Raw genomic sequence first — 27832 nt, 5'->3', positions numbered from 1 at the left:
CACCAGTGAATATAATTCTTCCCTAAGTAATTTGCCTTTAGTTCTCAGGATTTTTGAGGGGCTTTTGAGGCAACGTACATCCTGGGACTATTCTTTTGAATTCTTTCCTTGGCCAGAAGTGAATAAATTTATTCAGCTTTATCCTGTAATCAGTACAGTAAAAAAGGATCCCGGTCATTTGAATATTGACCCTCCCTTATGCATCCCTCCAAATCATATTGAAGCATGTTTGAAACTACTTAGGTATTATGAAGGACCATTTTTAAGAGACTGAGCTACCAAATTCTCTCCTGAGGATAGGGTATTGCTTTGCCTTTTTTCTAAGATTGGACAATCATGGGAAAAGGCAACAATCAGATGATAAACATAATGAGTAGTGGTTTTTTAAATTAAATTTATTTAGGTAACATCTGTTAACATTTGTATACTCTGTTGTGTGCTCACCACCCAAAGTGTAGTCTCTTTTTGTCACCATATTTTTGATCCCCTTTCTCCTCTTTGCCCTCCCTCCACCACCATTCTGTTGTCTTGCAGTGGTTTTTAATTAACATGGATTCTAAATGGTAGTGTGTGTGTGTGTCTGTGTCTGTGTGTGTGTCTGTTTATAGGGGAGGGTGTGGTGTAAGACCTAAAATTAAGGCTCAGTATTATGTGCTGCCTTTATACCTGGGGAAATGAGGATGGTCTTGAATGGCGTAACTGCAAGTTCCCCTCCCCACTCTGTTCCTGAGGATATGGTCGCCTAGCTAAAAAAAACCCTCCTTATTAAATGGATCAGGTGCAGTTTCTGCTTGTTCTTGGGTAGCAGGCTTCAGTTCCCTGCCTTCCACAGAATTATTCAAACTAATCTCATTCTCCGCCCACTCCCACCCCCCAGGAGCCAGGGCACACTCTACATGCATTTCCCTAAGGAGTTTCTCAAATGAGCCTGTAACTCTTGTCATTCCTCCCCCAAGGCTAAAAAACTACTGCTGTATAAACTTTGTTCTTTTGGTATTAAGTTGTATGAGTTATTTATATATTTTGGTTATTCACTCCTTATTGGACATTTCATTGGTAAATAAATTCTTCCATTGAGTAGGTTGTCTTTTTGTTTTGTTAATGATTTTCTTTGCTATGCAAAATCTTTTATTAATTTTGTGTCTTGTTACTTTACAGAATTCATTTATCAATTCCAACAGTTTTTGGTGGACTCTTTAGGATTCTCTCTATATAGTATCATGCCATCTGTAAATAATGATGGTTTTACTTTTTCCTTTCCAACTGGATGCATTTATTATTGTCTATTGTCTGATTGCTATGTCTAGGATTTCCAATACTATGTTGAATAAAAGTGGTGCAAGTGAACATCCGTGCCTTGATCTTAAAGAAAATAACTTTTAGCTTTTCACCATTGAGTATGGTAGTAGCTCTGGGTTTGTCATTTATAGCCTTAATTATGTTGAGGTATGTTCTCTCTTACCACTTTGCTGTCATTTTTTTTATTATTATTTATAAATGGACTCTGGGTTTTTGTCAAATGTTTTTCTGCATCTAATGATATGATATGACTTTTCCCCATTGTTTTATGTGGTATATCATGTTAATTGATTTGCAGATCTTGAACCAACCTTGCATCTTACACTTGATCGGGGTGTAAACTCTTCAATGTATTGCTGAATTTGGTTTGCTAATATTTTGTTGAGGATTTTTACATCTATGTTCCTCAGATATATTGGCCAATAATTTTCATTTTTTGTAATATCTTTGCCTCTTTTGAGATCAGGATAATGCTTGCCTCATAAAATGAGCTTGGGAGCCCTCCTCTTCAATTTTTTGGAATAGTTTGAGAAGAATAGATGTTAATTCTTCTTTGACTATTTGGTAAAATTCACGTGTGAAGCCATCTGATCCAGGACCGTTGGTGTTGTGGTGCGATAAAATTTAAGACCCACGGAGCGAATTGGGATTAGTTATGAGCCTTTATTAGCCGGAGGGCGACTGACTCTACCCACTAGAGAATCAGCCCCAAGCTTTCAGAGGAGGTAGCTTATAAAGCCTATAATTACATTAAACAAGCAAGCAGGTTTACAGTAGCAGAAGTTAACATTAGCATATCTTTGCATAGAATAACTACACCCTTAACATTAGCATATCTTTGCACAGGATCACTACATCCTTAACATTAAACAATGGAAGCAGAAGTTAGCCATTTGAAAATTTTCCACCCTTAACATTGGGAGTGTTTTGATTACTGATTTGATTTTGTTAGTACTTATTGGTCTGTTCATATTTACTGTTTCTTCCTGATTCAGTCTTGGAAGATTGTGTTTCTAGGAATTTTTCCATTTCTTCCAGGTTTTCCAGTTTGTTGGCATATAATTATCCGTAGTATTTTCTTATATAATCCTTTGTATTTCTGTGGTGTCAGTTGTCACTTACCATTCATTTCTGATTTTATTTATATGGGTCTTTTTTTCTTGATGAGTTTGGTTAAAGGCTTATCAGTTTTGTTTTCCTTTTCAAAGAACTAGCCCTTGGTTTCATTGATTTCTGTATTTTTTTTAGATTCTATTTTGTTTATTTCTGCTGATCTTTATTATTTCCATTCTTTACCTCACTTTGGGCTTCGTATTTCTATTTTGAGTTTCTTTAGGTGTAGGGTTAGATAGTTTGAGATTTTTCTTGTTTCTTGAGGTAGGCTTCTGTAGGTGGCCTTATATAGTAAGTGTCATGTGGGGTCCAGTGGCACAGTTTCCCTGGTCATCTGAGCCTGGTGCTCCAGATGTGTCCCTTGTATGGGTTGTGTGCGCTTTCCTATTGTAGTTGATTCTTGATTGCTTTTGGCACCTCAGTGGGTGGGATTGACTCTCTGGCTTATTGGCTATTAGGACTGGCAGGGTCTGCATCCGATGAGCTGTTGAACAGCAGCTGATCCCATGGAATAGGAGTCACTATAGTGGGGCAGTGGTGCCTAATGTGTTCACACTTTAGTTATGTTGTTTATGGACCTAACTGGGTGGTTTTTTTGTGTGTGTGTTCTGAAGTTGGCCATCAGGTATATTGGTTTTGGGCCCTCTTGGGAAGAGCTCTGGTGCAGGTCAACATTAGTTGATGCTTTTATCTGGCCCAGGGCCACCTCATAGGAGTTCTAGAGTGATCTATGGTTGGTTGCTGCTTGTGCTGAGCTTGGAGGCACTTGCAAGAGGCTATGCTGCAAATTGAGGGTGGTTGCCACTTGTGCCAATCTTGGGGCTGCTTAGTAAGGGGTATATAGGACATGCTGAGGAAAGCCACTGCTTGTTTGGGGTTTGTAGACCTTTGATAAACATTAGAAAAGTTTGCAGTATGGGCTGCTTGTGAGAGCTGCTGCTGGAAGAGGTTTGGGCCAGGGTGTGAATTGGCTATGGTGGGGAATCACCAGGCTGGGGCTAGTGGTATTAGCCAGGTTGATGGAGACTTAGAGTTGGTTCCCACCTGTGCCTATCACTTTGTAAGGGAAGGTTTCAACAAAGCAGTGATATACCTGTTAGCATTTCTGACTCTACCTACCAGCTGTGCGGGCAGAAGTCTCAACGAAGGAACAATGACGCCTCCCAGCATTTCTGTCCTGAAGATTGCTGCCCCTCCAGCCCTTACCATGAAACCAGAAAATTCACTTACTTCCTGTATGTCCCTGGTGGTTTTTGAGCTGCTGTTCCTTCCTTTGCTGGAGTGTAGGAAGAGTGTGGGTGAGTGAGTCTGATTGGGCCCTTTAAGAGATTGCCTGGGTCAATAGTAGCCTTTTGTCTCACCTGTAGGCTACTCCTACTAATTTCCACAGCCAGCTGTTCATATCACTTATGCTCCGAGCTGGGGAACCTCCTGTGGGGCTGGGACCTCTCCTCAGGGCGGGCTGCCATAGGTGAGATACCTCTCCCCATTATTAACAGCCACACATGCATGGTATGTCATTAGCCTGTTTCACTTCTCTGCCTGTCCTACCAGTCTTGACATGGCTTCTTTTTTATGTCCTTATTTATAGGACTTGTGTTCAGCTGGACCTTGGGTTGTTCTCAAGAGTGATTGTTCTGTAATTTAGTTGTAATTTTGATGTGATCATAGGAGTAGGTGAAGACATCATTTTCATACTCTGCTATCTTGACTGAGAGTCTGTTCATTTTGTTCTAATATTTGGTCTTTAACGCTGGTTTTTCACACAGTTTTAAATCCTTGGAATTCCTGGGTGATAGGAATGTCTTTTATTCTAATGAAGTGACTCTTCGTGGGTTCCTGGATGAGCGGTAGTCGTCAAAAAGACCAAGCCGTGGTTAGAAGCTTAGAATTTTTAACCCCATCCCCATTCTCTAGAGAGGGGAGAGGGATTGTAAATGGCGTTCATTTTCAATCATGCCTTTGTGATGTGAAGCCTTCATACAAATATCAGAAGTATGGTTTTGGAGAGCTCTTGGGTTGGTGAACATGTAGTAGTTCTTAGCGGCAGATCCAGAGAGGGCATAGAAACTATGTGTCCCTTCCCTCATACCTCGCCCTATGTATCTCTTCCATCTGAATGTCTGTATCCTTTATCGTATCTCTATATCATGGCCTTTTAGAACAAGCTAGTAAACAATAAGTAAACTGTTTTCCTGAGTTCTGTGGAACTACTCTAGCAAATTAAACCCGAGGGTGAGGGTTTTGTGGGAACCTCTGATGTATAGCTAATTGGTCAGAAAGAGGTGACAGTCTGGACTTGTGATTGACATCTAAAATGGAGTGGGGGCACTATCTCCAGGTTGATAGTGTCAGAATCGAGTAGAATTGTAGGACACCCAGCTGGTATGGGAGAATTGCTTGGTGTGGGAAAAACTCACACATCTGGTGTCAGAAGTGTTATGAGTATTGTAGTAGTGTGAAAGTAAAGGAGAACCATAGGAGGAGAATTAAGGTTTTCCTTCACAAGAAAACCTTTTTTAAGTCTCATCTTCCCACATGTTGCATTGTGATATATTGAACATAATCTTATGTGCCTCCCAAGATTCTCATTTTGACATCTGCCTGCTACCTAGTCTGCCCTGCTGCCCTAGGAAGCTGACCTGTGGCCTAACCTGTGCAAGATTGCATTGTCATTTTTTTTTGGCTTTGTTGAGTGTTTACAGGTATTCCTTTTGTTTAAAAAAATCTTGATTTGGAGTTAACAGTACAATAATTCTTCATAAGACATTTCATGACTCAACCAGTAAACACTTGTGAAGACCAAAAAAGAATCATTAAATTAATTGTGTTTCTTTTGGTAGCGATTCATAGTACTTGCACATGTATTCCAAATGGTTTTAACAACTATATTCATGACACATTTCATAGAATCTGCTTTAGAAAGTTGAACACAATATTTTCATAATGTATGTGGAAAAAATAATTGAAATATTAGTTTCTCATTTTAAAATTTTAATAAATCCAGATTTTTTAACCTAACCTAACAGAGCACCATCTATTGTGGTAGAAATATTTTTTCCCCCACATTTAACTGCATTTGTTTTTTGACAAATGTAGTAGATTGAAAAATGCCATGAGTTCATATATATATTTGGTCATGAATTGAAAGTATTTATTTTTAAATTTGGAAGTCATTTCAGATAAAATGTGACAAGTATTTAATAGGGCAGAATCTCGTATATTGTACAACTCATTTAGATCTAAAGAAAAGTACTTGCAGTTTTTAAAAATATCGAATGAATTGATGTTTGATATCTTAGCTCTTGTATTCTTTAGGTAGTTGTTGGTTACTTAACTGAATATCTTTCATTTTTAAAACGCATCTTTTAAAATCTTTTTCGTATAATTTTCTAACAATTTCCATAACAAATAGTATTTTAAAAGCTCTCTTCATCTAAAAATGGTTTTCTTTTTTCTTGCAAGAAGCAAAACTGTTTTATAGCTGTCTAAAGTTATAAGCTCAGACCTTGTTACACATTATTTAAAAATATCTCTGGATAGTTCTAATTTGAGGTGACTAAAGGTCATCAGTTCTTGTTCTTAGTTTTACTGTGTATTTGTTGACAATGTCTTTTAATATTGTCGTTAATTATCTTAATTATTTTATACAATAAACAGCTTATTCCTGTTCTGCTGTAGCAATTTGAATTTTGTGCTCATCAAAAAATTTGCAATATGCCTTATTTCATCCTCTTTTTCACTGTTCCAATAAGGGTACTAGCTTCTGCATATCCATTTAATTCTGTATCAGTAGTGTATTTTCTTTTTATATTAAAAAATTTGCCCATTCTTTTATAGCTAGAGAATTTATAACATAAAGCAGTAATAAGTATTTCAGATTAATAGTTAGTTACAGTTTACACAGGATGTCTCTCTAATTTGTGCTGTTTGCATAGAATATTCAAACAAATCCATTACGTGTTACATTAGTGCACAAAAAGAAATCATTTATTTGTTAAGGTAAACTACACTGGTGATGTGGTGATGTGTAATGTCAAAGAAAAACTTCACTGGACAAGTTAAACAGGCAAGGAGATTACCTACACTATTATAGAAGGGGAGAGGATTGAACTCAACTCCCAATACACAGGGATTTATAGTCAAAGCAGGAGAGGGAGGGAGTCAGTGGGTAAAGGAGGAACTTGGTATCGAGAGTGGGGGAGGGGGCAGAGAGTCGCGATAAATTGGCTTATCAAATTGGCTTGCCAAATCTGGGCCAAGGCTAGTTTTTAAGTGGGCTCACATGAGCCTGACTAAAGTTTGATCAAGGATGGAGTCCTTGTCAATAATATTAGAAATAACAGTATTATGTGTGATGACAGAGTTAAGTAAAATATAATAGTATCAAACAATAAAGTATGTTTAATGGAAAAATATGCTGCTTCAATTAAAAATTTTTAAGATTGGATTTCAAAAGTAGCTTTCTGAGGTAGCGTGTGGGGTAGTGTAATCTTTGTCATCTTCCACCATGGTGTACCGTAGCCAGGGCCAAAAAGTGCAGAAAGTGATGGTGCAGCCCATCAACCTAATCTTCAGGTTCTTGCAGAATAGACCTTGGATTCAGGTGTGGCTTTATGACAAAGTGAATATGTGGATAGAGGGCTGTATCTTTGGTTTTGATGAGTATGTGAACCTTGTATTAGATGATGCAGAAGAGACTTGTTCTAAAACAAAGTCAAGAAAACAGTTGGGTTGGATCATGCTAAAATGAGATATTTCTCTGCTCCATAGTGTCTTCAACTAGAAATGACTAATGAAATGGGAAATGGTTGAGAAGGCAATACTGTTTTTTCTAAGTGTCCTTTATTGGGAATATAGTTTTTAAATATTTATTTATATTGCTTTGATTACCCTTATGTTATTACCAGATGACAATAAATGCTATGGGATTGCTTTTATTTAAAAAATTAAATTTGGTCTACGGCCATGCCACCCTGAACAAGCCCGATTCCATTTGATCTTGGAAGCTAAGCAGGGTCCAGCCTGGTTAGTACTTGGATGAGAGACCACCTAGGAAGACCAGGTGCTGTAGGCGTAAAAAATAAAAAAAAAAAAATAAGGGATTATAAGTTGACAAGGTCCTTGAAATCTGTGAGGTCAACCAAGGGTTGCCTCACCTTAAAAAAAATGCTCAGTAGTGATGTGTGGTTCACAGCTACTGTATTGGACGGTGGAGTTGTAGACCTTTATGAAGTACATTTTCCAACATATGTATGTACTTATCTTCTATACCTACATATGTATTTTCTGTACTTAGAGAAATATTTAGTTCTGGGAATTTTTGGTAAGCATATGGGGTTATATTGTATGTACAGTTGAGCCTTGAAGAACTTAGGGGTTAGGGGTTCAGACACCCTTGCACAACTGAAAATTCATATATAACTTTTAATTCCCCCAAAACTTAACTACTAGTAGCCTACTGTTGACTAGAAAGTCTTACTGATAACATAAACAGTCAATTAACACATTTTGTATGTTAAATGTATTATATAGTATATTCTTACAATAAAGTAAGCTAGAGGAAAAAATGGTATTAAGAAAATTATGAGCAATATACATTTACAGTACTATATGAATTTATTGAAAAAAATCTACATGTAAATGGAGCTCTGCGGTTCAAACTCATTGTTCAAGGACCAACTGTATTTTTGTTTTTCTTGCTCTTTTCACTTACCATATATTTTGGAGTTCGTTCTATGTCAATATCTCTACTTTCGTTTTAATGCTGCCTAGTGTAGACTGTAGTATTATAAAAAAAATAATATAAAGGAAACCACTTTAAAATGGAGTTGGAGCTGCCATTCCAGAGTAACTGTCTTGCATATCTTACTCCTTAGACCTTAAGAATGTTAAAACTGGACAAAATAACTTTTGAATTGGACCTAAAGCAACAGTGTGTCCCAAAGAACTGTTTGCAAAGATAACAGGAAAGCAGCTATTATGAATGCTGGACTGAAAATTCAAGACATTTTTTAAAATTAGTATCACTAAGTTAGCTTATCTGCATCTATAGAAATTCCTTAGCTTATTAACCCCCTTCCTTGTATTCATGTAATTATTCCCCTTTCCTTTCTCATAAATACCTCTGGACTTCTCCTCCTAATCAGAACACTTTTTAGGTTTCCATCTGAATCACTGCTTCTTCAATAGGTATTATTTTGGATCTTAACCACTTGTTTCTTACTTTGGTCATTTGCTTTTAGATTAACAGCTTTAAAAGGTTTTGTTTTATATGTGTAAATATGAATGGATACTCCCAGATCAACATCCAAAATGGCATTTTTACACTCTCATCAATAGTACAGAAGAATGCTCTGTGCCCTGCACCCTTATCCACTCTTGACATTTTCAGTCTTTAAGAATTTTGCCAATCTTATGGATGAGAATCATTTTTACTATGTATTTCTTTGATAGTGAGATTGAATTTTTTTATTAGTATTTCATTTCTTAATACAACACCTATATTACAAAAATAACAGATATTACTTAAAGATGGTATACATATATATATATCCCGTATTCTTGCTTTCTTTGAGTACCTGTGATTCAATTGCTGAGGTGGGTCAGTCTTCAGTTTGCATTTTTTGTGAACAAAAATAATTCGCATTACTATTTTCTACAATTTACCGAAGACTAAAACTACCCTAAAAGACAATGAAAGGCTAGGACTACTAAGAGTCAGATTACCTAGTAGGGTATGGCAGACAACACCTGGCATTCCACAGAACATGCAGCAATCTCACTTTTTTCCTGACAGGTACACATTTAAAGCTTCTAGTACATTATCTTGCTCATAGTGAGAACTCAGTAAATTTAATTTGTTTCTCTTCCACTGAAAGAATGAAAACAAAGTAATTGCAAATTTATGGCATTTCTGCATAACTACAGTTCTCTGGATAGGAGCTGTATCTAGACTGACTTGTGTTTTCTTTGGGCTTTGCACAGTGCTTTGGAGCGTTTTTAATGGGTGTTCATGAATTGGTTGGTTGAATGGAACTGTATTCAAGTATGTTCTAATTCATTCTCCTATCTGGAGAAACATGTATATCAGGAAAAAGAGGCTTATTTTGCTTACGTTGTTATTTAGCATATTTTCAGACAGGGATTAGAAAAAATATTCTAATTATGCAAACTGGTGGCCTTGCAGAATGGCTAGACTAGCTGTTTCTTTTCATAGTCCAGATTTTGTGTGAGTATAGGTAATTAAAATCTCACTCCAATAATAGCAAATGCGATTTTGTTGTGTGCAGTCTTAAGGCACGATTATGCTGTTCTCACCGTGAAATGGTGATTTTAACGCGATAAAGCAGGCTAGCATATTTACATATGTTACAGATAGAATAATTCATTGCTTTAAAAACAATTTTTATCTGCTTTTTAGATTCAGTGTTCGACAAAAAAAATTCTTTTAAGTAACAAAAATAATATGCAGTGGCTATTGGAGACTGTAAAATGAAGGAGAAGCTTAGCTTTACTGTGGAGTCTGAGCCTTGGTGTAACCTAACTAGCTAGAGGGTATGTAATTCCTGATTGACAGCAGGACCAGCATTATGCAGATTTTGTAAGAGAGAACAGCAGCTCAGAAACAGTGATTAGGGGCTCAGTTAGGAATCGCTACTATATTCACCATATCTTTAGTTTTTCATTTTATTGTCTCCTGGATTTGTAAACAAATTGCACCAAAAACAGTTACTCTTTTGTTTTTATTAAAGTGATACTGCAGTGCAGTTTCAATCTATCAGCTAGGCATACATGTGTGGAAATTCGATATTCTTACTAAATTAGCTAATTTTTAGCTGTGTTCCATGCTTATCTCTAGACCTTTGTGTATTAAATTCTGTCTTGAGCTGTTCTCTTTATACACAAGTGTGTTTTGCTTGTGCCTTCCTGTCTTCTTTAGTGAGAAGCTTTATGTAGGTCAGGCTTGGCTTAAGCAGATTTCCTGAACCTGCGTCAGCTTAAGCTGGAGGAATTTTAATAAACCCTCCCCTGTAGGCGTGGGCCTAAATGAGGCTAGCCTAGTTAAGCCTGATCTTTTTCTGTTTGTGAAAAGAGCTGAGCAGAGCTGAAGGCTGCATGGTGATTTCAGAAACTGCCTACTTAATTTGAAAAGAACAATGGTAGGAAAGGCTAGATCTTCCAATTTTACCTTATCTGAAAAGCTTGATTTGCTAAAGCTTGTGAAGCCATATGTGAAAATTCTCGAGGAACACACTAATAAACATTCAGTAATAGTGGAAAAGAATAGATGTTGGGATATCATAGCAGTTAACTATAATGCAATTGGAGTAGACCGCCCTCCTCGCACAGCGCAGGGCCTACGCACCCTTTATAAAAGGCTCAAAGAATATGCCAAACAGGAGCTATTGCAGCAAAAAGAGACCCAATCAGATTTTAAAAGCAATATTTCTGAGCCAACCAAGAAAGTTATGGAGATGATTCCCCAGATTTCCAGTTTTTGCCTGGTAAGAGACAGGAACCACATACAAAGGTAAGCTTTATTTTATTTTGTTGTAGAAAATGATGGCGCCTCTTATCTATTGGGCTCTGACTTAGTTGTGATTGAAATATGCATAGTAATACGTTCGGAGTAGTGAATAGTGTCTTTGTTTTGAATTCTTAAAAAAGAAAAGTGAGGCTATTCGGAATTTTTCTGCTGCATTTCATTTAAGCTACTTTTTATCTTCCCTTCCCCCTTCCCTCCTTCTGTAGTTTCTAAAAAGTAAAGGCTAGGACGGAAAAAATTGGGGGAAATTTGTGACATCACCTCAAACTTTTTAAGCTTTAAAATTAAAAGATTTAATTAGCTGAGAGATACCTTTTTCTTATTTCATTTAAGATTACATTTAGTGAGAATTTTCAATTTTACATAAAGTTAGTTTTAGGAGAAATGGAACCCTTTTTCATAAAATTGTCAGTCTACACTTACTGAATATTTTTTGAGCTAAAAAAACAAATCAATAATTAAGTAAACTTATTAATGGTATTGTATACATTAAGACAGTTTACATTAAATTATTTTTCTAGAAAGTTTTGGGGTTTTTTTGGCTAAATTTTTTTTTTTTTGGTTAAATTTTTTTGGTTAAATTTATGCTCTATAACTACTGCCTGGGAATGTTCAACATTGTTATCTTACTAATTCAAATTTTAACCCCCGGCAAAGATAAAAATGGCGGTTACATTCTTTTGCACCACTCAGGGTAATTTAAAGAAATTGTAAACTTCTTGTTAGTGGAGGGGCCTTTCAAGCTAAGCTTTATAATGTGCTGTCCTATTGGTAGGAGAGTCATATAAATAGAATTATTGTTTACTTGTGAAATCTTTAAGAAATTAGGAGAGAAACAGGGGAATGACACTTTTTAGCCAAACATATTTGTTATTTTGATAATTTGCTGGGATAATTTTTTGAGACTAGCTTCTCACCATATACTGCTTATTTCTAGTTGATAGCATAATATGGATACACAGTCTATTAAATCATGGGGCCATTGCTTAAAATGTTCAGTGTGATGACAGATAATTAAATCCTAATTGCAAATGTCAAAAAAACTACAATAAGTCTGTTTCATTCTGTGCTTCTCATTAAAAAAAATTTCCTCCTCAAACCAAGAGAAAAGTGGCTTCTGCATTACAGCTATAAACCTGTCTTTTGGCTATTAAGTATAGGCTTTTATAGTTTGAAAACTACATATAGAAACTATAGTTTTACTTAGTTGCATATTTTTAAAATACAATGAATATAGAAGAAAAATAAAATACAAGTATCTATATTTTGACCATATATGTGTGTTACTCACATACACACACACACACAGTCTTTTGGGACAAAAATATTTCTCTGATAAAATGAGTTAATTGATTTATACATTTTTATACCTATTGTTTAAACAGTAACAATTTTTCAGATTTTAAAGGGAAGAGCATTAGAAATAAGCCATTTAAATGCTTATGTTAGTGTCTACACTGCCATTTTCTGTTAGCATTTTCATTTAATATATTTTTATATATTTAATGTGCTTTTATTTGATTGGCATCATCTTGAATCTTAATAATTATCTCAGTTTGTAATTATTCTATAATCTTAATTATGCTTCTATATAAATAAGCCTGTTAATCTCTCCAAACTCTCCATTCTTAATAAGAAAAATCTTACCATTTATATTATTTAATGTATTTAAAAATATACATCTATTTTGTAAGGCTACCTCTAACACATTGATTTATGTCTTTATTTTTACTTCTCTCTAATATCAAATTATATTGTTTTTGTAACCTATTTGACCCTCGAAATTCATATTTGTAAATTTTAGAAGTCCTTCTGTTTATCATTTTTTATGACTTTCTCTAAAACATTTTTTACATAATGGCCTTACTTGTAATGTTTCAACTAAAATGGACTGGAATAGTCTATTTTTAATTTACATTGGAATATATTGTCTCTGTCTAATTGTATTAGACAAAAAAATCTTGCTAATTTGAATTAGATTTATATTCTTTCGTTTTTTTTTTTTTGAAAATCATGATGACAAAAACGATAAGAATGAAAATGAATTCATGTAAGCGACAAATAGATTTTTTTACAATATACTATATATCTTATTTCATTTGTAAGTATCCCTTATACAAATAGCTGATATTTTTGGCAGTTTAATGCCATTAGTAAGTGACATGGGAGTTTTAACTTTTTTCCCTTATGTTCTTCTTGAACTTGTTCCAGCATTTAAATTATCTATGTAGAATATATTGTTAATTATGCTACTTATTTATCATTTGTTAAATGTTCTCTAAATAATATTAAGTATAGCATTTTTCCATTAATGTTCCAATAATCTCTTTCCCCTCTATAACTTTTATTTTTGAGTTAGGCAGAAGTAAAAATAAAATAAAAATTTTCAAGAAACAAAATTATATATTCTTAATTAACAGCTTCATATTATACATAAAATTATTTTTTAAAAAACAGAATTTTAAGGTACATTGTGTTTATGTCATAAAAAATAGTTATGACAAAGATTTTTTTTGATTTGAAAAGCTTTTTTATTTCCTTTGCCATTATCATTTTACATACAAATATCACCTTGTCAATACACACACACACACACACACACAAAATACATGGGAAGATAATTCTGTTGCATATAAACTACAGAATGGATATATACTTCTTCATTTTTAAAGAACCATTTTGTTCTCCACACTTGCAAGTATAAAAATAGAATACTTTCCCAAACATACTTATGTTAGGAGTAAAACTTAGAGTTACATGTAATTTTTTCACAAATATATTTTTAAAATATGGAACATTTCACAAATTTATGTGTTATCCTTGTGTAGGGGCCACACTCATTTTCTTCGTGTCATTACAATTTCAGTATATGTGCTGCAGAAGAACACTGTCAAAATTTAAATTATGCTAAAACTGTAGAAGCCTCTAGTAGGAGTGTATATTTTATGGAAATTACATATAAATTTAATAAACCTTCAGTAGATGTATATAGGCTATTTAAAAACATTGCATTAAAATGACCATTTTATTTAATCATCGTATGAGGAGCAGCTACTAGGTTCCAAGTACAGTCTTTTTTTATTATTTTTTTTTAACACCTACAGCACCTGGTCTTCCTAGATGGTCTCCCATCCAAGTACTAACCAGGCATGACCCTGCTTAGCTTCCAAGATCAGACAGGATCAGACAGGATCCAGACAGTTCAGGGTGGCATGGTGGTAGACAGTACAGTCTTATTCTAGGTATAGGGGATACAGTGGTGGATATACATGTTTGGCCTGTGAATTTTACCTGACTAGTGGTTGAAAGGGCAACTGAGTCATGTGGTTTAGGATAGGTAAGACTAAAATAAACGCCATTGCATCCAAAATTGAATGTTAGGATAACCCTGATGGTTGGGCATATTGAAAGCCATACAAAATCTTGTGGTTTATTTTGGACAAATACTGAAATTATTACTTCTCATAGATGGCCTTTTGTTGTCCTTCTAAAAATTTTGGACCTTGGTGATTTTTAGATCAGTCCATGAGAGCAAAATCAGAATGAGGGCTAAGGTATGAGGATAGCAAGGCCCAGAATGCATTAATGGCCCTCTCTACCATTAAAGAACATCAGGCTTGTAGAAACAATTGCTGTCTGAGAGCATTAAAAATGGCTGTTGTTTTTTATTTACCTCCTTGGCCTTCATAGTATTTGTAATTTCTTATCCTTTTTAGCCCTTGATTTTACCCTGATTTTAAAGTTAAGGATGGCAGAGAGCTATATGCATATATTATTAAAATTCTAAACTTAGTCTCTTTTCATCTGTTATTCCAAGGATTAAATATTTTTTGTTTCATTATTTTCTTTATATTTTTAAAACTTGATAATTTAATGTATATTAAACATGAAATTATGATATATATTCTTGTTTTCATTTAATTTACATTTTATAATGCTTTTTTGTGTGCTGTAGTGCAAACTTGGATGAGGAAGCACAGGCTGGTACCAGTTCACTACAGGTAATGTTGGATCACCATCCAGTTGCTATTACAGTAGAGGTGAAGCAAGAAGAAGACATTAAGCCCCCTCCTCCACTGGTTTTAAATTCTCAACAGAGTTATACTTTAGAGCAAAGAGAAGAACATGAATTAGTTCATGTTATGGAAAGATCTGTGTCGCCATCACTTTCCTCTGTTGATATGAGAATGACATTGTCTCCATCTTCTATACCAAGGAGAGATGATTTTTTTCATCATGAGAGTGGAGGACACTTTAGGTCACAATTAGGGTATGATCTTCAGATTCTGCAAATGCTGAAAGAGGAGCATCAGATAATTTTAGAAAATCAAAAAAATTTTGGATTATATGTTCAGGAGAAGAGAGATGGATTGAAGAGAAGGCAGCAACTAGAAGAAGAGCTGCTGAGAACAAAAATTGAAGTGGAGAAGCTAAAAGCAATTCGCTTACGGCATGATCTGCCTGAATGTAATAGTTTCTAACATGTTTTTTCAGTCCCACAATTTGATAATTTTAATTTTGGCCAAATTACTTTCATTTCGGAATAAGCAGAATACATATGCTTAAAAAATGTTTATCTCTTATTATGAAAAAATCTTTTTGACATTATTTTCTAATTTTTAAATTTCTTTTGAAATGCATTAAAATTTGGTTGGTTGATGCAGTTATTATTTTTGTCTTCTCTCTGAAATTTTTCCTAAGAAGTCTTCATCGTTGGCCTTACAGAAGATGTTTTATTTTGATTTAAAATATCACATACATAAATATGCTTCCAAAGTCCTGAATCTTCAACCTTTTAAATTAAAGCTTTGAAATCTAAAGTTCAAGAATTCTGGGTCAGTCTAATTGAGAAGCAATACTACTAGCCTAATAATAGTGTTTTGTTTGTATGACATTGATTTTTATGCTTTCATTTTTTGAAGGAGCACATCCGATCATTTTAGAGATGGTAGGTATTTGTAGATCACTTTTTCCCACCTCTTCAGTTTAGAAGGTAATGAAACTGAAGTTCAGGGACAACTCAGTGACTTACTTGATGTAACGAAGCTATTTATGGCAGAGCAAGGACCAGCACGGAGTTTTGTTTCTCTGTAATTTTCCCCCCTGCTCTTCTGTAGAAGTAAAAGTCCACAGAGATATCCTCTATAATAAAAAATTGGAAGTGTTTATTTCATTAAAATTGTTTTTAAAGATTGGGAGATTATAAAATTAAAGTGATTGTATCAGTTACCCCACTCTCCCTTTTTTTGTCCAGCAAAATAAGATACTCTTCTGGAGCTATTATGTATTTTGGCTGTAAGATTTAATATGTCTTAATTCATTTTTAATATCTTATTTTGAAAAAGATTTCTTAAACTGGACTTCGAATGGTAAACACAATAGGATATACAGATGTCAAAGTATAATGTACACCCGAAAATTATATAATTGTATTAACCAGTGTTACCCCAATAAACTTAATAAAAAAAGATTTCTTTCACAGTAAAAATTTTAATGAACAAAATTAAAACTTTATAGACTGAAAATAGCAAAAAATATGTTTAAAATTTATGATATCTGTAATTTTTTTGGTAAATAATGCTATTTTAGTATTCGTGGAAATAAAACCTCGATTCTTAAAGCACACATGTTAAATTTAAGTTAAATCTTTAATATGTATGTTATTTAAGGATTTCTGTTTTTCCCCAGGCTTTGTCAAGGAAGGATTTTTAAGCCAATATTTAGAATGGGTTAGGTAGAAGAATTTCAGCAGTATGGTGAAGGGATGTGTTTAAGTCAAAGTGAGCAGCATGAAAAAAGGCCTAGAGAATGGGGAAAAGTGGATCAGGGTGTACAAGTACAAATACAGTGCTAAACTAGGTGGTTTTACATGAGTATAGAGGGCCAATTAGGGCAGTGGTAACTTGGGCTAGGATATCTACCTTGTCGGGGTACCTACTGTTAAGCTCCAGCAGAAGTATTACATGTAGGAATAAGCCAGAAATCTGCATATTCTGTGAAATTGTCCAATTTTAAAAATATTGCAAATAATTCAAAATGTTTTAAAAATACAGAGAAAACATGAGTGGGCCTCATTTAGACAGTGGGCTTCTAGTTTGTGGCCTTTGGAGTAGGGCAATGGTTCATAAAGAATAGATCCTGACCAGCAACATCAGAATCACTTAAGAACTAGTATAAATCCATACCTTTTGAAGCAGAAACTCTGGAGGTGAAGTCCCACAATCTATTTTAACAAACCCTTTAGAGATTCTGATGTAAGCTAAAGTTTGAGAACCACTGTAATTGAGTGTTTTGGGACCTATCTTGGTACCTACATTGTACCAGGTTCTCAAAAAAAAAAAATTTTTTTTTTTTTGTAGAAAAGAGGAGTGGATGAAGATGAAGATTGAGGTATATCAATTTGGAAGTTGATTGGCATCAGATTATAGATTACGTTAAAAGCTATTTTCAGGAATCAAATTTGAATATACAGTGGGAAGCCATTGAAGGCTTTTGATTAGGGGAATATAAATTAGAGTTTTAAATTAGTGTTTTAATAGCAACTTTTAGGGGTGGACATTATAGTGAGAGGAAACTAAATCTGAAATTTAGGTTGTGGCTATAGAAATAGAAATAATAAAAATAAAAGGGACTCATGGCACTATTTTGGCTTGATTGCTTAATGTTATTGGCATTTTATATCTGCTGTTAAATATTTTATAAAAATGAATATATACTATGACATATCCTTTTGTCAATTTCATCTTTAATCTGTGCTGTGACTTTTCTTTGAGTCTAATGAACCTTATAATTCTAATTTGAGGTAATGTTATTACAATATAATTCTAGTAAATACATTCTTACAGTAGTCAGCTTTAACTTTTTGAGATTATTGAAAGCAAATTACTATATATAATATAATTCATATTACAATCTCAGCATGCTACTACTTAGAATTGATGATGAATGTTCAATTTGAATGTTTACTGTGTAGCTAAATCAAGAATTTCCGAAGTATGTTCTGTCGAACATTAATTCCGTGAGATGTTTATAGGAAAGAGTCCTGTGTTTGAAAAGTACAGCGTGCATAATTTTTGGTGAGTAGGTTCTAAAATCAGTGTGGAAGGTAAAAACGTATATATAAAATTGCCCTTAAATTCTGTTGTTGCTCGTAAAATAGTTGTAAACATAGTCTGCTATGGTCGGATTTTTCACCAGCATTCTTCAAGATTGCTGTTTCTTTGGTTATGCTGGGTGACAAATTTGTTAGCATTTAGGGACAGAGAAAAAAAATTCTCATTTTTTACATATTTTTAAATACCAGAATCACACTCATTGCGGTGAGTTTACTGTACTAGTTTTTCCAAGTCAGACCTGTGTCATTTCAATTTGCAGGAATTTAAATGCTTAAGTGTCTGCTCCGTTGTATAACCACCTCTCCAACCATTACACTATAATTAGGATAGTATAGTTTCTGAAAGTTCCTATATAAATAAGATTAATTTGACTGTCGAACCCTATTTGAAGGTGTTATCTTGCAGAAAAATCTTAGGGAAATGCTGAGCTACAGCTTTCTCTTTTTGATATTGTGACTTCTGAGTTTTTCAGCTACTTACCAACTTATATTAGCAGTTATATTAGGGGTAAATTCTGCTAGTATCAATAGAATACAAGCCACCAGACATCCTATATCCCATTGAGAACTGTTTGGGGCCATGAGCTCTGCCTACGAAATATAATGCTAGTGGGAAAACATAGAAAGGAGTGATTTTATTTTTAAAATATAGACTTGATTCTGTAGAAATGTATTAAGTTTGAAAAATATCTTAAGTCAAAATATTATTTCATTCAGTATATTCATACTTTAAATACTAGGTAGGTTATTTTTGCCACCTTATCTTTTTTTTATTCATGTGAACTTAAATGGTACATGGTTATTTTTACAACATGTGATTTTTTATACTAGGTATGATTTATAATGGCACCAGGAAAAAGATAATGAAGCTCTTTCATTTCTAAAAATGCCAGCAGATTTCTTAATATTCAAATCAAGTCCTTATATTTATAATGAAACATCAACTCTGTGTTTTCATTTTTGAAAGTCACTCTGTCCTGTTGCATCTTCTATGAAAATGTTTAAAATATGAATTTTTTTTACGTGCCTTTTATAATGTCAAATTATTGTTAGACATGTTTAAATAATTTAGAGTGTGATAAAATGTATTTAATACACACTGTAGATGATGGTGGTTAAATGTTTTGTTAATACATATTCTTTTAAATACAAGGTTAAACATTGTACTGATTTGTGTATTCTTTATGTGCCATAAGGCAAATAATTCAATACTATTGAGGTAAAATTTTATGATAAGGCTGAATTGAATAAATTTATCTAGGTGATTATGTTTTAGTAGACACCAAATGTACCATGTCTAAATATCATAATATATTTTTTTCAAGTGTTAAGATCTGTAAATTCTCAAAACCAATTAAATATTTGCTAGTAAATTTGACTAAATACTTAAAAATAATTAGATGAAATATGGTTGCAATACTTAACAAATACAAAAGAAGAAATTCTGCTAAATCTTTGTATGATTTTGAGAAGTTGGTTCAGTATATTTTTATATATCTTTTAAATTGTTTGATTAAAAATAGTAGCTATAATTTGAATTTGTATTATTTTTAATTTTCAATTGCTTTGTAAATAGTGGAAAGCAAAATAAATAAAAGTACCACCCAAGTCATCCCAAACAATTTAAATTAAAATGGATATAGCATTAGACTTATACTTTGTTAGTAGATCTTTCGTGTTTTAAAATTATGGGTGAATTCAAACATATAGAAAAAGTCAAAAGCATTTTACAGTAAACATTGAAATACCTATCTAAATTCTGCAATTAATGTTTTTCTTTATCATATATTTATCTTTCTACCCTATCTATCAATTCATTCTTTGAAAAAAGCTTATTTTAAAACAAGTTGTAGAATTAGAATATTTCTAAACATGTCAGTATTTGTATATGTGTGTGTGCGTGTGTTTTTAGATAAGATTTGCAAACAGTGAAATGTACAAACCTAAAATGATGAGTTTTAACAGATGACTACACCTGTGTAGATTAAATCACTCTCAAATTCAGAACATTATCATCACACTGGAAAGTTCTGCCTGCCCCTTCCTAATTCTCTGTTATGCTTGTTCTAGAACTTCAATAATTGGAATCATATAATATGTACCCTTAGTTTTCTTTCATCCATCTTAACATTTTTAATATTCATGTTTATCTCATCAGTAGTTCATTGCTTTTTGTTGCTGAGTAGTATTGCATTGTATAACTATACCTCAGTTTGTTTATCTATTATCTTTTGATGAACTTGAGGGCTCTTTCTAGATTTTGGCTATACTGTATAAAGATTCTATGAATATTCTTGTATCAGTTCGTTTTGGACATAATGCTGGATTAGGAAAGTTATATGGTTAACTTCTGAAGAAACTCTGAGATCTTTTCCCAAAGTGATTGTACCATTTAAACTTTCATTAACAGTGTATTTTTTTTTTTTTTTAAATAAAGCTTTGAATGCTCAATGCTTGGAATGTCAGAATGGAAATTGATGAATAACTTTTACAGCATTTAAATTAATTAAAAATGCTGAGCATATAGTTTAGATATCTGGGAATATTGTAGTTTTATTGATTTTTTTTCTGTTTTAGCACTTATTGCATATATGCTTTGACAAGAGGTATTGAGAAATATGATGAAATGTATAGTCCCTGCTATGCTCATAAAGTTTCATTCTGAAAATGACCTTTAATGCTAAGAAGTGTCTAGGTTAATTTTATAGTTGACATTCAGTCTCTCTTATTGGATAAAGAAAACTGGAAGATTACCCGTTTAAGGGAATTTCTATATTAACGTTTGTATATTTTTATGCATATTATGCATATTAAAATGTACATTGTACATATTGATGCATATAAAAATTCTGGTAGGTTTTGGTACTTTTAAAACTCAAAATATGATCTGTAAGAGTATCCTTTATTGAATTTGATTTTGAGACATTTTAAATTTCTTATGCTTAATTGAAAACAATGTGTATTTAGAATTTTTCGACAAGAAGGAAAGGGTGATGAAGACATGGGTTTATGGAATGTATAGTTAACTCTGGAGTGCCTATGCTTATAAATCATGAAGATTATAATGTCCACTAATAATATTAAAATGACATTATCTCCCTCTTTTTTCAAAGTATGGTTTGAAGCATCTTCATCATGCTGATAGGCATTTGGTTTCTTGTTTATTGATTTGGGAAGTATCTTACAGGGTCAAGGAGGAAATAGATCAGAACTAAGTTTAGAAATAAAAATTACAGTTATGGTCAGTTGTTAGGGGTGATCAGGATGTAGCAAATTAGTCAATATTTTATGTATTATAAGTAAGGTAGATATAGGAAGTTATGTTTGATATATGTTTAGTTTCCAGTTGTCTTCATTCTGGTATTCACTCTCCCTTCCCTGCTCTGTCTTACATTTTAAATGGGACTAAATGGGAAAGGGATAAGAAAAAATAAGATGATGGTGGGAGGTGACATTTAGGGAGTACTGATTGTATGGCAAGGACTGTTCTTAGCATTTTACATATATTAGCTAATCTAAGGCCCACACGAGTTTATGAGGTAGGTATTAGTATTACATTCATTTACAAATTCTTAAACTGGCACAGAGAGGTAAGTAACTTGTCTAGGGTCACATGGCTCAAGATTCAAACCCAGCCAGATTAATTCATGTTCTTACCCTTCTGTTCTGCAAAAGAAAGAATATATCTAAGTCCGAGAATTTTATGGTATTTCAAAAGTATAGGTAATTCTGAATTCTCAGAATTTAATTATTGTTTTTCTATTCTACTTTATTTTGGCAGGGTTGAGAGTCTTGGACAGAACAGTCATTCTTTTAGGCCCTTGAAATGCAACAGGATATTTGACTCTAGGATGTTTCTCCCAGCTATTTGAGGAAGACATTCTTTTTACCCCTGCTTTATAGCAATCCTGAGGAATTACATTTTTCTCTTCGAAAATGGGCACATTTTAAAAATGCAGAAAGATAGTCTTTCATTCGATGCACAATGACTGCTACTGGAAGAAATAATGCAAAAAGAAAACTAATTGAAATTGGCTAAAATTATACACCACAGAATTTTTTAGAGTACATAAAATAATCAAAGCATCCTGTGTTTTTTGCGAATAGTAAAAACTTCAAAACTTTATTTGGGAAATTCAAGGTTAGTAAAATAACAGAAATAATCAACATGCAACTATCAGTTTGTCTAAAAACTGGTAAATTTTTTTGACTGAAAATAGAGTGATACAATCTTGATAATATTTAGGTATTCAAAGTTTGACTTAGCAAAGGTGCACTTGGTAGAAATGGCTATAAAAGAAAACTCAAGTTGGCAAAACTATAATTGGTAAAATATGTGTAAAAAGATGACTGATGTTTTAAATCTTTGTTATAAAATTTACTTAGAAAATACTGAAGGTAACAATTCGTTAATGTAAAAATGGACAGTAATGGAGATGAGTTAATTTCTAAAGCTCTTTTCAGTGAAAATTAATTTTAAGATGATTCTGTTTTAATTAAATATTCTTTCAAACATGAAATCAAAATGTATCTAGGATCAAAATGGCAGTTTGAAAAGTACCTACTGTTCTGGGAATATGGCGATGAACAACATCTAAACAGATTCTCCTCTCAGGACTTCATAGTGTAATGCGGAAGACTAAGCTTAAATAATTTGTCACATAATTAATTGCTGAAACAATGCCGAGATAATAAGGCAACTTGATCTAGTTTGACAGTCAGAAAATTAAAACTGTCTGAAAGGGTGAGTAGAGAAGTTAATTTAGAATAGCATGTGGGAGGACGAGAAGTAGGAGACCCTTTGGCTGGAATTAGCATGTTTAAGACTATTAAGACTAAGGGATTTTAAGCAAGAGAGGTACATGATCATATATTTAAAAATAGGTAAATATAGTAGGTATGGAAAATGGTATTAGGAATAGAGGCGGCAAGAGAAGATCTCAGTAGACCTGTTGCAAAGATCCTATAATAGGATGGCAGTACAGATCAGATGATGCTTGGCTTCTGCTTAGGATTGAGAGCAGTCTGAATCCTTTCGGGTTCTGATAAGAGTTCATTGGGCTATGTGTTCTGAATACCCACCACTGATTTGGGCTGCATATGAACCAGTTGTTTTCTCAGAAGAAAAACTGATAATTCTGGTAGTTTATTATTTGAAGTTAGTCAAGACTCACTTTCTACGTACATGAATACTAATAATGAAGATACAAATTATCTGAATTCTAGTAGTCACAATTGATTTTCAGTCTTTTGGGATATTGGTTTCCCTGGCTTGGCTTGAAGATGTACAAGTTTTGTTTTTTGTTTTTTTGTGTTTTTTTGGGGGGGTGGGGGTGGGACTTGGATTTTCTTTTCTGTATGGTAAATACCATCCAGTAGAATGGCTGGTTATAGTAGGTGTATGTTTAACTTTTTAAGAGTCTGCCAAGCTGTTTTCTAAAGTAGTTGTATTGCTTTACATTACTTCCAGCAGGGTATGATATTTGCAGTGGCTTTACATCTTTGCTGATACTTGGTATGGTCAGTTATTTTGCTTTCCGTTAGTCTAGTGGGCATGTGGTGTTATTGTGTGTGTGTATGTGTATGTATGTAACAGCTTTATTGAGATATAATTCATATACAGTTTTCCCATGTAAACGGTACAATTTATGGTTTTTAGAATATTTACAGTTATGTGCAACTAGCTCTACAGACAATTTTAGAGTATTTTTAACGCTTCAAAAATAAACCCTGTATTATTTAGCTTTCACACCCCACCATCTTATTTCCTACTTCCACTCTCAGCCTCCAGCCCTAAGCAACTACTAATCTTCTTTCTGCCTCTATAGATTTCCCTGTTCTGGACATTCCATATGAATAGAATCATATAATATGTGATCTTTGTGACCGGCTTCTTTTACTTAGCATAATGTTTTCAAGGTGCATCATGTTGTATGTAGCTTATGTCAGTACTTTATTCCTTTTTATGGCCCAATACTCCATTTTATGGCTATATGACATTTAGTTTATCTATTTGTCAGTTGCATGGACATTTGGGTTGTTTCTACCTTTGAGCTATTATGAATAATCCTACTGTAAATGTTCATGTACAAGTTTCTGTGTGGATATTTGTTTTTATTTCTCGGGCCTATACCTAGGTGTAGAACTGCTGTGTCATATGGTAACTATTAATCATTTAAAGAATTGCAAGACTATTTTCTGAAGTAGCTGCACCATTTTACATTATCCCCAACAGCGTTTGAGGGTTCCAATTTTTCCATATACTCATCACAACTCGTTATTATCTGGTGATTCTAATCATCACAATATCAAAATCTTTCGATTCTAATCCCAGTAGATGTGAAGTGTATCTTGTGTTTTCAGTTTGCATTTCCCAGAAGACTAATGATGTTAAACATCTTTTTATGTGCTTATTGGCTATTTGTATATATTCTTTCCTGAATTATCCGTTCAAGACAGTTGCTCATTTTCTTTCAGTTTGATTGTTTTTTATTTTTGAACTGTAAGAATTCTTTATTCTCGATAGAAATCTTTAGTCTTACATGTGTGTTGTGAATATTTTTATCCTGTGATGGCTTACCATTTTGTTTTCCTAGTGGCATCTTTCAAAAAGCAAAATTTTAATAAAATTCAATTTATAGTTTTTGTTTCTTATGCTTTGCCTACTTCAAGTTACAGATACAGTTGACCTTGAATATGCATTAGCGTTGGCAGCTGAAAACCTTGAAATCTGGTGGCATAACTCCTCCAACTTTGTTCTTTTAAAAAATTGTTTGGGTTATTCTAGGTTCTTTATGTTTCATGTAAAGTTTAGAATCAACTTGTCAGTTTCAACCCAAAGAATCCTGGGATTTGATTGATATTGTGTTAAATATAAAAATTATTTTGGGGAGAATTTTTTAAAATTGAAAACTTTAATCTATGACGTTGGACCTCTATTTAGATTTGTTAATTTCTTTCAGCACAGCTCTTTAATTCAGTGTAAAGTGTTTAGATGCCTTTTGTTAGATTTTCTTAAGTATTTTCTATGGGTTTTTTTTTGGAGCTACTATAAATGGTCTTAAAAATTTTATTTTCCAATTATATCTTGCTAATATGTATGTATAACTGATTTTTCAAATATGAACCTTGCAACTTGTGACCCTGCTAAATTCATTTTATTAGTTCTGGTCATTTTGTTTTTAGATTCCCTGGGGATTTCTCTGTAAACAATCTAATAAACATCTGCACATAGTTACAGTTGTACTTCTTTCTGATCTTTATGTTTTTTGTTTTATTGCCTTATTGCAATGGCTAGGACATCCAGGACAATATTGAATAGAAATAGTAAAAGTGGACATCCTTGTCTTATTTTTGATATCAGTGTTTTTTCTTTTTCTTTTTTAAGTGGTACATTTTAAAAGGTAAAGTAATTATTTAGATTTTGTTTTGTAAATTCTGTCATTTTGATAGCTTCCTGGGGTCAATTGTGTATTTGGTAAGAGACATAGTGAATGGGGAAATGAGATTTTGCTGTATTTAACTGGACTGCCTTTTATCTAGCCACTTAAAATCTAGCATACAAATTAGGTGAGAAGCAAGAATTAGGACTCAGTATGAGAGTGGTCAATATTTCTCATGGGGAAGCTGGTGTTTTAACTGTAGCTGCCAAGGGGTAAAGACAAGAGGTAAGACAGCAGGAGGAGATTTTGTTTGTAATGTAAAGTGCACTTTGGATTAATACATAAATTATAGTGTTTCTGCTTCAAAATACTAAACATTTTAGAATATCATGTACACATTCCACTTATTCTGCTGTTATTTTTTGTTTTGTGTTTTCTCTTTTTAAAGTTGACATAATTTACATGCAGTAAAATGTAGTTCTAAAATTATCAATCATTATTTTTGTTAATTGTGTACGTTCATGCAACTACCACTCAGAACAAGTCCTCTCTTGTCCTTTTCCAGTCAATCCCTCAACTTCAATAGGGAGCAACCACTTTTTGGTTTCTAGTATCAAAATTAGTTTCCGTGTTTCCCAGTTGCTGGAGAATTTTCTGTGTGAAGACTGTATATGTATGTGGGGTATTTTGTTTGGTTTGGGAACTTGTTTTTGATTGAATTACAATTGACATAACGTTATACTAGTTGCAGGTGTACAATGTGATATTTCATATATATTGTGAAATGATCACTACAATAAGTCTAGTTAACATTAGATATGTTTTTATGAGGTGATTCTAGAAATGTTTTCGAGAAAAGTATAGGCCTTTGTAAGAAGGAACTTCTTATTTTCTGATCATATACTACTGAATTATCAGAATCAGTGGCCCAGCCTGATTACCGCCTAGTTCACTCACAAAAGTATTTTAATGAAATTTAGTCTCATTCCCACTTTGCTGTTTTATATTTGTTCTTATTTTTAAAAAACTATAGGTTTTTCTTTCAGAAAACTCCCTGATCTTTTTTTGGTTTTCTTGACTTGTGTCACTGTTAATTAAATCAGTTGTTTAAAACATGATTTTAGATATGTTCCCATGGATGTTGAAATATTATTTTTAATTCCTAGAATCTTTGAAACTTTGCAGTGATTATTATGTTATTCTCCTTCAACTGAGCATGTGACTTTGAGATAAGAAATTTATATTCATGGTAATACTAGCACCTGATATTTGAAATTCTCAGTTTATAAAATGCTAACATGATATGATCAAATATTCTTTCATACGTCGTAATACAATCTGATTTTCTTGTGTTTATTTTTGTTTGAATGACCTTTTAAATATTAAATATTAAATTGATCTTTAATAATGGAGTTTTTATTTTATTTTTCTATTCTAGTTCACTCATCCCCTAAAGAAATTACGGTGTCTAAGGGACAACGAGTGGAACCTGATAGTATAGTTAAATATTTCAATGTTATTTGGCGTAAGGCTTCAAAGAAAAAACACAAAAAGTGGGAAGGTGATGCTGTTCTTATTGTTAAAGGAAAGTCATTTACATTAAAGGACTTGGAAGGCAAAGACATTGGAAGAGGTATTGTGATGTCACCTAATGTTTATGATTTGGTCTAAAATTAGTGTATATCTTCGGTTGTATAATTGAAATGTAATTGGGCTTTATAAAGGGATAGATTAAGGCAAATTAGGTTTATAACAGAGTTATAACCCTGACTACACAAGTAGAGTCACCTAAGGCGCTTTTAAAAAATGCCAGTGCTGAGTACCTAACCTCTGAGGCTGTGATTTTTTTGTTCTGGATGGTGGGGAGAGGGACTGGGCATAAGTGTATTTTAGGTTTCTAGGTGATTTTAAATCCAGCAGGAGTTGAGAACCACAGATTTAAATAGTAAAGGAGATTTTACCAGCTTTCAAAATGAAAACAGCTTAACATAAGACTTGGTCACTTAATAATAATAGTAATAGTAGTAGTAGTAATAAATGTATCAATGTGGAGTTAGTTTTGCAAGTTTTTGCCTGTAATCCAGGCAATGTTTCTTCTAGCTAAATTGGTTATATAGTATTTAAATATTGTTATTGTAGGGATAGAGCCTAAGGGCTGGAGTGCTGACATTGCTGATAGCTTGTGATAATGTACTCAGGCTCAGTTGGCCATCATTACACAATACCCACAAAACAAGTGTGGGAAACGATGTTCAAGAGTTTTAAGAAAAGTTTTCTAGAGATTTAGAGATGTTTAAGAAAATTATCACTGGATCAACGTGAAATGAGAGATTCTAGAGTTACACAGATTTTTGAAAATGCCTCAAAATTAAATTT

General features: G+C 33.3%; 2 protein-coding genes, 1 non-coding gene and 1 pseudogene across 13 annotated transcripts in view; 3 read left to right on the top strand and 1 right to left on the bottom strand.

The window, feature by feature from the left end:
• RAD54B (RAD54 homolog B) overlaps positions 1-27832 on the top strand; it is an 85081-nt gene that overhangs the window by 20783 nt on the left and 36466 nt on the right. For 6 of the 11 annotated variants that reach the window (XM_016156066.2, XM_016156071.2, XM_016156099.2 and 3 more), the window contains one exon: positions 26895-27089. In XM_016156066.2, coding sequence (XP_016011552.2) covers positions 26895-27089 — 195 coding nt within the window. Of the gene's footprint in view, positions 1-10500; positions 10946-14915; positions 14966-17934; positions 18037-21719; positions 22216-26894; positions 27090-27832 lie in introns of those variants that run through there. The other 5 variants (XM_016156136.2, XM_016156130.2, XM_036232878.1 and 2 more) reach the window with 5 other exon arrangements.
• On the top strand, positions 7371-7489 carry LOC118612171 (annotated as a pseudogene).
• LOC107516434 (fibrinogen silencer binding protein) lies at positions 10488-19240 on the top strand. Its single transcript, XM_016156161.2, has 2 exons — positions 10488-10945; positions 14916-19240. The coding sequence occupies exons 1-2, from the start codon at positions 10572-10574 to the stop codon at positions 15439-15441; spliced, it is 900 nt and encodes a 299-aa protein (XP_016011647.2). The 5' UTR covers positions 10488-10571; the 3' UTR covers positions 15442-19240.
• On the bottom strand, positions 13744-13848 carry LOC118612063. The gene has a single exon (XR_004954774.1). It is a non-coding gene; the product is annotated as a U6 spliceosomal RNA (small nuclear RNA).

The sequence above is a fragment of the Rousettus aegyptiacus genome, unplaced genomic scaffold (genome assembly GCF_014176215.1).
Source record: "Rousettus aegyptiacus isolate mRouAeg1 unplaced genomic scaffold, mRouAeg1.p scaffold_m13_p_15, whole genome shotgun sequence".
NCBI classification, from domain to species: Eukaryota; Metazoa; Chordata; class Mammalia; order Chiroptera; family Pteropodidae; genus Rousettus; species Rousettus aegyptiacus.
The sequence above is the reverse complement of the archived record's forward strand: the minus strand, read 5'-3'. Positions and strand labels throughout refer to the sequence as shown.

Coding starts and splice junctions, on each gene's coding strand:
- LOC107516434 (XM_016156161.2), top strand. CDS start 10,572: ATGGTAGGAAAGGCTAGATCTTCCAATTTTACCTTATCTGAAAAGCTT. Junction 10,946..14,915: donor GACAGGAACCACATACAAAG/GTAAGCTTTATT, acceptor TGTGTGCTGTAG/TGCAAACTTGGATGAGGAAG.